The sequence below is a fragment of the Colius striatus genome, chromosome 3 (genome assembly GCF_028858725.1).
Source record: "Colius striatus isolate bColStr4 chromosome 3, bColStr4.1.hap1, whole genome shotgun sequence".
Classification (NCBI taxonomy): domain Eukaryota; kingdom Metazoa; phylum Chordata; class Aves; order Coliiformes; family Coliidae; genus Colius; species Colius striatus.
Window position 1 is genome coordinate 27,853,604 of NC_084761.1, and position 11,135 is coordinate 27,864,738.

Below are 11,135 nucleotides of genomic sequence, written 5' to 3' on the forward strand. Positions count from 1 at the left end.
TCTACAAGTTTTGCTTGTGGTGATACATCTGTTGAAAGAATGATTTTGTTGATGACTAAGTATTCTCTGTGTTTAATGGAAGACGTTAATGAGGAATCTCTTAAGTTGCTGTTGTAGGATTTCTTTAACCTATAACAGGCTCATATTTGTCTGTTTCTTTCTGCAGTGAGTATTATTTCAGCACAGAAAATTTGGAAAGAGACTTCTTTCTGAGGAGAAAGATGGACCAACAAGGATTTCTGCCTGTTTCATTGATTGCTAGCTTCCGTCGGATGCAAGCTCTGACTACAAATGCTGCGCTCATCTTGGAGGTAAAACAATACAGAAGTATGTTATGTAGAAAGTAGCATGGTCTGATTTTGCACTGCCACTTAAAGTCAGTGCTCTGAAGTTAAGAAAGATTTCTTTTTGCAATGACAAGGATTCTGTAGAGGTTATAAATGGCAGACTTTGTGGGTTTTAGTGTTTGTGTTCTCTTTACATATCTAACACCATCCAAAAATTTTTAAAGATGTAACATAGTTGTGTTGCAGGCCCTAAAGGACAGTACAGAAGTTGAAATTGTGGATCAGAGGATAAGGAAAAGGGTTGATCCAGAGAAGTGGCCAATTCCAGGCCCTCCTCCAAGCAGTCTGCCACCGACTGACTTTTCTCAGCTCATCAATTGTCCGGAATTCATACCAGGCCAAACTTTTGGCTCACATACTGGTAAAGGATTTATTTTAGATAAACATAAGTTTAGGACTGTCTGTCTGTCTTGGGAAGTTTGCCTCTTGATACTGATTTCGTAATAGAAGTTGTACTTTTGGTAACAGTTTATTCAGCTGATATGCCTGTCAGTCCTGCAGTTGCCAAGTCACGTGGCTGGCATGGCTGATGTGAACCAGATCAAAATGTCTCTTTTCATGTTACAACTGTGACCGTTCTTCAGCATATAGTATGATGGACTGTAGTCCTTTAGCAGTAGCAGCAGAAGTAGTAACAGTAATCTTAAGTTACTTGTAAAATGTGCATCATTTTGGTAGCAGCTGAAAGCTAATTCTTGTGCATCCTGGGGATCTCACATTATTAAGAGAGAGATGGCTTTGTTGACTGACAACTCTTGGCAAGGAGATGTTTTTACTGAAAAGTTGGCTGGCATGAGATGGGAAGAATGAAGACTGAGTTAGGCATCCAACCATAAAGCTAGAGGATGGTGTGAAGAAAGCATGTCCCTAATGATGCTGTTCTTGTTTTCTGAAAAATACATAATGTCTCTCAGACTGTCAGAAACTTCTCATGTAAATAAGTTGCTAGAATTGATCTTCTCCTAAAATGAGTGAACCTGTGAAAAGCTATCTTCTAACAATTAAAAGAAATTCTGCTGATTGGTATTATAACTAACCAGAGAGGTGGGAAAATAGCAGCTTCGGTTAAAAGAAAGACTAGGGAAACAATTTAAAAATCCAAACCAGCAAAACAACCCACAGCAAGAACTAAACTGCTATTTTCCCCTGCTAGAATCTGCACCAAGTTCTCCAAGAATGGGAAGCCCACTCAATCCAAAGGAAAACCCTGAAACAAGTAATTTTCAGACAATGTCTAAAGGATTGTCTACAAGTTTACCTGATTTGGACTCTGAACCTTGGATAGAAGTGAAGAAGAGGCATCGCGCGTCCATGGTCAAACTAAAGGTAAAGTAAAAACCCTTTAAGTTATGGTTAAATAAACAAATGTAAAACCTGCCAACTTTCAGATTAGCTTGCTGATCCAAAGCTCGCTAAAATGAAAAGGAAATACTGTTTCTTTGTTTGTTTTCCTGCTGATAGACAGTTGTACCTGTTGATTATTGAAAAAAAGTAATACAAAGCTTATGGCAGATTTAGAGCAGTACTTAACATGTGAAAGCAGCTGTATTGTTCCTAGTTCCCATACATTTATTTATTGAAAATGTTCTATTTTTTCCCCACTTGGATAATCACTGTCCAACTCAAATACAAAACGGATCACCTTTTCCAACTTAGGAAAGTGTTCCTGTACCTGATCAAACACCAGATCGACAACAGCCACCTGTGCCTTCAGAGAAACAAGAACAAGAAGAACTTGATTTTTTGCTTGATGAAGAGATGGAACAAATGCAAGGTCGGAAGAATAAATTTACTGATTGGTCAGACAGTGACTCCAGTTATGAAATGGACGATCAGGACATAAACAAGATTTTGATTGTAACACAGACACCACCGTATATGAGAAAACATCCTGGTGGAGATCGTACTGGCAACCACGTGTGCCGTGCAAAGATTACATCAGAACTTGCTAAAGTTATTAACGATGGCTTATACTACTATGAACAGGACTTGTGGATGGACCAGAGTGAAAATGACACTACGATGAAGGTAACTCTTCATTTTCTTGTTTAACCTGAAAACCGTGCCTGTTTTCAGCCACCTGCTGTGTGATAGTCAAATGCTACAGCTTGTTGGAAAAAAAAAGGGACAGTAGTTGAATTTACAGGTCTGCTGAATTCTCTTTATTTTGATAACAGAGTTGAAAGCAAAACACCAAGTTTTTTCGTGTCACAGATTTGGCTAAAAACAATGCATGAGTGTGTTTTGGAACTATTTTTAATGTTTTGGAGATCACTCAGCCTTGTTCTGTGAACACATTGTTTCACAACATTTGCAAACCCCTACTGGAGGGGAGGGGTTGCATTTCTGAGGTGAGAGAGGAAGAGAGGAAGTCAATACAGTAATTTCAAAGTGATTTTACGTTAAGGCTGTATTTGCCTTGTGGGCTGTTGGAATGATAGCTCTGTGAGCAAATCAAACCTTGCATTGCACGCCTTTCTTTTTATTAGAGAAAACCTTTTATTTTCTAGCCTCTACTTGTGTCCTTGTCTTTGAGGCTTTCAAAACTTGGCATTTTGGTCAGCTTTATTTTTTTTAAATATACGAAGCAGCTGGAAGATTACCGATGAGTTGAACTCCAGCAGCACACAGGCAGAGGTCAACATGGCATGCTGCAGCCCTGTCATCACTTGCTGCTCTTGGTTTATTAAGAAACCTCTTCTTTTGAGTGGTGTGTCTGTAGATGATCCCACTGTATCCCTAGCAGATTTTATGTGTACAGAACAATTGTCTGAACACTAAGTGGTGAGGGGAAAGAACTTCATCTTTGTATAAAGTGGGGTGGGGAAGGAAGATGGGGGAGGAATAGCTTAAAGGACAAATGGAACATATGAGGATAAAAAACAACTGACATAAATGAATGTTGAGAATAAGAACAAGAAGTAAAGGTAGAATTCAGAAGGTGGAGCTTTTATTATAGAGGAAATAGACCAAGAAACCCAGAAAACTGGTTTTCCTTTCTTGGTGTGCTTACTGCAAGGGGCAAGGTTCTCAGTCATTTCTGCTTCTTAATTGTGGAAGTTCACACGTAGGTGGCCATGCCCACCTCTGTTTCTCCGTTTGTCAGCCTAACTTTGCTTTAGCTAGTGCAGTGTGAGCTGTGTTATGTACAGCTTATAAGAAATCTGTACTGTCCGTGGGTATTTGTTTGTCAATGCTGGCTGGCTTCTTTTCTCTCAAGAAATTCCCTGGTTTCTCCAGATGATATCCATTGCCGTGCTTCGTATTTACAATTTGCTTTCTCTAATTCAGCAAGAGATTGAGAACTTTAAGAAGCTAAATCTCATTAGTAAGGAAGAATTTGAGAGTCTTGCACCAGAACCAACTGCTGACCCAACCCAAGAAGTTCCCCTAGTACCTCCAGTGTTACAGAAAGGTAAGAAATGCATTTTTAGAGTCTCTGTAATAAAGAACAGTTTTGTAGGTGTGTTTAACTCTTCCTGCCTGTGCAGTATTTTAGTTTTGATTCACTGAGCAGTCTGAGGGGCTTTTTCTTTGCTAATTTTCCAAATTGTCAGCCATTCATCAGTACGATGATTAACATTGAATTAGAAGAAGCTGGTTATTTGTACTTTTCAGGAGACAGGAGCATCAGCAGGCAAAGTTCTGTTTCATTGTCACAATATACCAACACCAGGTGCTTTTTGTGTAACTTGGCATTTACAGTGTGTGAAATAACAGCTAGTGATGTTGTGGAACATTTTCTCAACTCCAGTGTTTTCATAGAAGTAAGAAGTGACAGTAGAAGTCACGGTGTCCAGATCTTTTGAGGTATTTCTGATGTAGTAGTGTTACTAACATTTGCTAGGATATGTGCTAATAGCATCTTCAAAGTAGCTGAAGCCACCTCACCAAAAAGCAAGTTAACACTTTCACTAGTGTTGATTTTCCATTATTTTGCCAGTGTAGATTAAACTCACTTTTTTCTGAACTCCTTGATCTTGTGTAAATTTTCTAGCAAAGACATAGCTGAAATACTGTTCTGTAGTTTTGAGCAGTTTGTGCTGCTTCTACACCAGGTACTTCCATTAATTTGATTATCTTTTGGAGATGAAGTAGTTCATGTGAACTGAAATAAGCCTTTAAGATACTAGATACAAGGAGAGCTTAGGCTATGAAATCCTAAGTTGTTCTTGAAAAGCAATGTTTTCTCCTTCATGCATACAGATATAGGAGAGGAGCTGGCTTTTAATTTAAGTATTGAAGCACCTCCAACCGCAGCAATAGCTCGATCGCTCCCAACAGCAGTTCCAGATTCTCCCTGTGTTCACCCTGGCTTCACCCCGCGAACACCTCGCACCCCAAGGCTTCAGGATCCCAACAAAACTCCCAGGTTCTACCCTGTTGTTAAAGAGGCACGATCCATTGATGTAAAGGTAAAGGGAAGGACGTAATATTTGTTCTAAACCGGACAAGCCTGTAAAACTCCTGTCTGTGCAAACAATTTAACAAGAATGAAAAGGCAAAAAATTAAATGCTTGTACTTCCTTATTGTTTGTCTTAAATGTTTATTTTTTTAATTTCTAGAAAATGGTTTCTGAGTTTTCTCTGGAACATCAGTGGTTGATGAAAAGTGTAATGTCTAAAGATTTTTAATTTGTTAAATAAGATTAATCTTTAGGCTACGGAACTGCAGTGTGGAACTTTAGTGTGTGTTAGACTATAACATTTTTAGAACTTTGTTTTACAAGGGAGAGGAGGAGTGAAATCAAATTAGGGAAATAAATACTTCATTTACTTTCTTAGACTCCCAGAAAAAGAAAAACACGACACAGTACAAATCCTCCTTTAGAATGCCACGTTGGTTGGGTGATGGATTCCAGGGATCACAGGCCAAGAACTTCTTCTCTGAGGTAATTACTATTGTTTTTTGTCACAGTTCTCACTGCTGATGGAGAACTAGAAAAGACAATTTAGCAATACAGTGGAAGCAAGAAAAAAGCAATCAAGAAAGACAGAACCAGAGAATACAGGTCTTTCTGTTAGCAAGGTGGACGGACTGATGATGTTCACAATGTTTTTGTTGATCCATGGTACAGTAGCAGTACTGTTACTTTGAAGTACTGATGTCACCTAAAATCGGGCGTTGCAATCATGTTCAATTATCAACACTCAAAACTTCCTGGTTTTTGACAGACTGTCACAGAATCTGATTTTCCTGAGCTGCACCTAAAAACAAATAGCTTGGGACCCCAGGCATGCATTGCAGTGGTCACGAGGTGACTCTACTATTCCAACAGCTCTTGGTATAGATCAGAATGGTTGAAAACTGATTGTGCAGAAAAGCACTCTCCATAGGACAGAAATATGTTCTCGTATTTTTTTTTTCTTCAGCAGTTCCAATGCTTCACCTTCAGAAGGAGCTCCACTAGCAGGAAGTTATGGGTGTACCCCAAATTCTCTTCCAAAATTTCAGCATCCTTCTCATGAACTGTTAAAGGAAAATGGCTTTACTCAACACGTGTACCACAAGTATCGTCGAAGGTGTCTAACAGGTAAGCTGCTAAATGCGCTTCCTAAAACTTTAGGTAGAAGACACCAGGTGTCTATCATCTGATAACAGTTTTCTCCATATTGTTCCTTAATTTTTCTTGGAAAAGGAAAGCAAGATTTTTTTCATGCTTCTATTTTACAAACTCTGCTTTCCGTGTAACTTTACACTCCTCGACAAAAAAATTACCCTCAAATTTAAACTTAACTTACTGCAAGATCTTGAATGTGTATATTACTAATGGGAAAGCACTTAAAAATCTTGTGCTGAGCAATTAAAAATATCTTCTTTTTTTTGTCCCCCTTTTTTATTTTGTTCCAGAGAGGAAACGGTTGGGAATTGGCCAGTCCCAAGAGATGAACACACTTTTTCGTTTCTGGTCCTTTTTTCTGAGAGATCACTTTAACAGAAAAATGTACGAAGAATTCAAACAACTTGCTGTAGATGATGCAAAAGAACACTACAGGTATTTGACTTTTCCTGGTAGTTAAAAACTGTTGCAGTCTTATGGTTTGTTTCAACGACTGTGAAGTTTACGTAGATCTAAAGTGAACATTTTTAGTATTGGCTTTGACTCTTTAATATTGCAGTAGCAAAAATCTGTTTGTATCTATTTGTGCTTTGCAGATAAATAGTTAAACACGCAGTGTTTCCTGACTTGTAATTGGTCCTGATTTCTACAGAATCCCAAAACTTGTTGACTGTGACAAGTCAGCTCTGTATTTGCTAGCGGTCAAAGAATTCTTCCTTCTGTATGTGAAGGTGTTCTTGACTTCATTCAGCTTGTTCAAACTGCTTCTTGTCTTGCAAAACCACCAGAAGAGTGACCACAAAGGAAATTGCCGCTGCCCCCTCAGCTCTTAGATATTATTCCCTTCCTTTCGCCCAGTTCCCCTGCCTCTATTTCTCTTAGCCAGAGAGACAAGATAGCCCGGTGTTTTGAGTGCCTGGTGAGGAAGTACTGCCTATGGAAGTCCTGAAAGTCAGCTATATTGTCTGAGACTGCAGGATGAAAGTCCCTAGGGTGCAAAAGTGGCTTTAATGGTACCCTGTGTCTCTGCTCTGAGCTTTGTGATGGTCTGTGATGGCTATCCAAGGATACATTTACCAGGAGAAATGTCAGCCCCCCCCAACTCTTAAGGGGACTAAGGTGACAAGAGGTGAATGCAGAACACGAGGTCCCAGCTCTCTAGAGGCTCATAGCAGCTCCGATGTGAAAACGTTTGCCTTCATTTTGTATGCATATAGCGTCTTTAGTTCTTAAGTGGAAACCATGGAACAAACCTGATTGACCTATGTCAGTTTTGGTTGTTTGTGAACATATTTCAGAAAAATAGGTTGATAAAAATTGATGTGAAAAGGAAGTGGGGTTTATAAGAAGGGCAAAATAAGAGTGTGCCATTTACTTAAGTGCAAGGAAAGTCTGAAAACTTGAATTTTCTGAGGAATGAGGAGCATACATATAAGGCTTTTGTACCTCTTTGTTCTCTTACAGATATGGATTGGAATGCTTGTTTAGATTTTACAGCTATGGCCTAGAGAAGAAATTCAGGCAAGAAGTATTCAAGGATTTCCAAGAAGAAACCAAGAGAGACTACGAAGCTGGTAATTACCATACACGAGTCACTGCTCTCAACTGGGTATCCGTAGCTGGGAGAGAATCCCAATCTCTTGGCACTGATTTGTTAACGAACCCAAGATCAACTTTTGTTCTTGTTCCTTTTATCTTACAGTTAACCAGTGAATAACATAAGTTTTTAATTAAGTCTGACCTTTGTAAATTGGATTCTTTTTTCCACATTTAGGTCAGCTCTACGGACTGGAAAAATTTTGGGCTTATCTAAAGTACTCCCAGCACAAGACCCCAGCCATTGACCCCAAACTGCAAGAATACCTTAATAAATTTAAGAGACTGGAGGACTTCAGAGTGGATGTAAGTGTCAATACCTGTTTTAAGTATTTAATGTATGTATGTTTTTACTGCAAGGTAAACTGGGAACAGCCAGAACGTGTCACAAAAAGGAAGCTTGACAAATCCTGTCAATGACTAGAAAAAGCACGATGTAAAAAAATAAATTCAGTTGAAACATGCAGTTTTATTCTAGGTATTCTTTTTGGTACCCAAGTGTGGCGCTGAGATGCCGTGGCTACAATGTAAAGAGCATTGATCGGTTTTCATTGTGTCATGAAATAAATCGCAAAAATAGCTTATTTTGGCATCTGGCAAGACTTATGGCTTCCTGACAGTTGAAGAATTTGGCAAATGAATTAATGCCCAAGTGGCATTTCTTAATGAACTGGGACAGGCAATGCCCTGGCTGACACTTTATATGCCCGATTCAGCGTAGCCTTCCTGTAGAACGCTGAACTCTTCAAGTGTGCGCCTGCCAAGTGTAGTGCTGCCTGCTTCTTGCAGCAGGGTTACAGTGTGCCTCGTTGCCATCATCCTCTGTCGTCCTTTGTTTGCTAGGAGTTGTGGCAAATGGTTGAGTAATGACAACTTAATGCTGTTGAGACTGTTAGAAGTCCTTAATATGTCACTTCTAGCTGAACACCCAGGAAAGCTTTAGAGTATCATCAGGGAATTAGGAATAACTAAGATTACTAGGCCTGACTCAGGGCCTAATCATGGAATGTTCTGTCTTTTTTTGATCCTTTTAAGTATTTCAAAAGGCAAATGCCTGGCCTTGCAGAAAGACGTGTACCAGGTTGCCAATGTTTTGTTGGTTGTTTTTTTTCAGCCTCCTATTAGTGAAGAATCTGGCAGAAAGAGACCAGTTGCTGCAACAGGTGAGGATTCAGGTCCTCGCAGACAGCAGTCTACTACTTCTAAAACACTTCTTGCCACCAAACCCACAGCCACCTACCAGTCCCAGGCCCTGGGTTGCATCACCAGTGGGAATCCCTTGGCAGCATCCACCAGCCCTGTCACCGCCGGCACAAAATCCGCAGAAAGTGATGTACCAGAAAAATAAACTTCAGACAAGCTTGTGCCCTCGAGAATCAAATTCTATGTCACACTTTCAATTTGGAGATCTTCAAGGCGAGCCAATCTAATACATCATTGAAAACATATGGGATGATAAAAGACTAGATTTTGGTTTTGTCCACAGGATTTAGTTCCGAAACACCCTAGGAGAGTTGCTCTTGGTTTTGGGATCATCAGAAGGCTCCTAGGGAAGATTCTTTGGCTTCAGTATTGCTTTCCTCAAGCTTTTGTTTACAAAGAACTGCATTCCTTGCATATGCAAAAACCCACAAACTTTGGGGGATGCCTTACATTTCAGCTCGTATTTCTTAAAAAAAGGTATGATTTCCCCAAGTTATTTCCTGTGCTTTCTTCACCCAGATTTTCCCATTATTTCACCAAAGCAGAAGAAGATTATATGTCAAATTTTATGTAAAGAAAGGATCTATGTGATTAGTTTGCTCTCAAATCTATTAAACATTGTTTTGTGCAAAAGTGCACTTGGGAATGTGTAGCTATATATGAAACTGCATTTCTGGATTCTATTTAAAGACATCGTTTCTGTTTTTTTCAGGGTCTCCATAGTATTTTAAGTGTGGAGCTTGAGTGGACGTAACTGGGATAGTTTTGCAGATATTTCTTTCAGTACTGGTTCTTAAGAAACAGAAAAATACAGGAGAAACAGATCTGTTTTCATAGTGTCTTAAATTAACAAGAGTATCTACAGTTTTTGCGGGTTGTTAAAATAGCAAACTATTAAAACTATTCTCAGCTTGAGAGGCATCTTCATTTGAATTCTCTTATGATTATTAAGTACTCCAGCATGAGGCATAATACTTTTTCTTCATATTTCAAGTAATAAAAATGAGCTTGGAGGGAAACAAAATACTTGTAAATTTTTTTTTGCTTTATTTTGCAATACCTGAATGAAGTTCTGCTTAAATTGTGCTAGCTGCACCTAAACAATTTCAAACAGGTCTAAATACAATTTCAATGAATTTAAGTTATTCAAATACAAATCTGTACCTGTAGCTGAAAGATGGGGACGTTTGTATCCTGTAATTTCTCATTAACTTCATTACATTGCTTTTAAAGCCTCCAAAAGAACCAAGTGTGTAACTTTTCCCATTCAAGAGTGAGAAGTTTCAGCTTTTTTTTAAATTGCAGAGATTTCATTTAACTTTTAAAGTGGAAAAAGTAACATCTAGCATAAATGCCTTAATCTGTGAAGGTGTCCTGCCTGACCACACAGCCACATATGGGGCTCTAAATGTGTATCAGATCTCAAAGGTTAAAATGAGGCCATTAGTTTTTCAGTCCTTGTCTTGTGCATCTCAGATGAAACAAATGGTGAATGTTTGCATTGTGAAGGAGTGTACATTAGCAGTGGCCTTCCCAACAGTAAATGCAATTTCAGTACAAAAAGGAGCCTTTTGTAAGCAGCCCGCTCTGAAGGAATTTAACTGAACACATACTGATGTTTTAAGTAATATCCTGTAACTATGCTGAAGTGACACATCTCAATCCTGTGTTTGATCCTCCTTGCCTTTTGCTATCCAAGAAAATGATGCAAATGTAAATTTGGATTGAAATTGTATATACAAGTAATGGATCTAAGATATTTCCTTTTACTTTTTCATTGGAAAATGTGCAGATTAAGCATTTAGTGTGTGTAATTTTGTGATATCTTGACAAATTTTATAAAAACAACAAAAACCCCACTAATAGTGTTGTATATCAACTTTTTCCCCTCCCTCTAAAGTGTGAAGAAAAGCAACTTGAAATAGTGTGAAGGCTGTAGATTTGCATGTGAGTTCCTGTTGCTGCTGATGCACCAAGGTATGAAGGATACACAGCTCCTTAAAGACTGAAGTGAGTCTCGGAATGTGAGGCAGCTTTCTTCAATATTGATTTTTAATTTTTTTTTCCATGTGACTGGGTATTTGTCAAAACTCAGCAGGTGCACGATACATACGTCTGAAAGCAGAGAGTGTGACTATTTGACTTGCTGTGTGTCCTGTTGGCCTCCATAGGTCTAGGTACTGTGTGTCCCTTTGGGTGGACAAAAACCCATCTCCATCTGACCACAGCTCTGGCTACCTTTCAGGAGTATCTACTTTCAGTTCCTGTGCCCTTGAATCTTCCTTCTCTCCACTTGCAGATTGGTGCAAAAAGTGCTTTTTGCTGAGAACAAAATCACTGAATTTTAGAATAAACCCCTAAGACTTCTCTGGCTAAGCAGCTTGTTTCTCTTCATGGCTTTAAGTGGATGATCACCCAGCAACAGTTG

At 38.9% G+C, this 11,135-nt stretch overlaps 1 protein-coding gene across 7 annotated transcripts in view; it reads left to right on the forward strand.

Moving 5' to 3' along the window:
- LARP1B (La ribonucleoprotein 1B) overlaps window positions 1-11,135 on the forward strand; it is a 35,792-nt gene that overhangs the window by 21,231 nt on the left and 3,426 nt on the right. For 2 of the 7 annotated variants that reach the window (XM_061992089.1, XM_061992094.1), the window contains 12 exons: window positions 167-311; window positions 534-708; window positions 1,501-1,673; window positions 2,004-2,375; window positions 3,588-3,762; window positions 4,554-4,762; window positions 5,133-5,239; window positions 5,721-5,881; window positions 6,199-6,343; window positions 7,373-7,482; window positions 7,683-7,810; window positions 8,619-10,566. In XM_061992089.1, the coding sequence (XP_061848073.1) occupies window positions 167-311; window positions 534-708; window positions 1,501-1,673; window positions 2,004-2,375; window positions 3,588-3,762; window positions 4,554-4,762; window positions 5,133-5,239; window positions 5,721-5,881; window positions 6,199-6,343; window positions 7,373-7,482; window positions 7,683-7,810; window positions 8,619-8,852 (2,134 nt within the window). In that variant the 3' untranslated portion in view covers window positions 8,853-10,566. Of the gene's footprint in view, window positions 1-166; window positions 312-533; window positions 709-1,500; window positions 1,674-2,003; window positions 2,376-3,587; window positions 3,763-4,553; window positions 4,763-5,132; window positions 5,240-5,720; window positions 5,882-6,198; window positions 6,344-7,372; window positions 7,483-7,682; window positions 7,811-8,618; window positions 10,567-10,607; window positions 11,087-11,135 lie in introns of those variants that run through there. The other 5 variants (XR_009818391.1, XR_009818390.1, XM_061992090.1 and 2 more) reach the window with 5 other exon arrangements.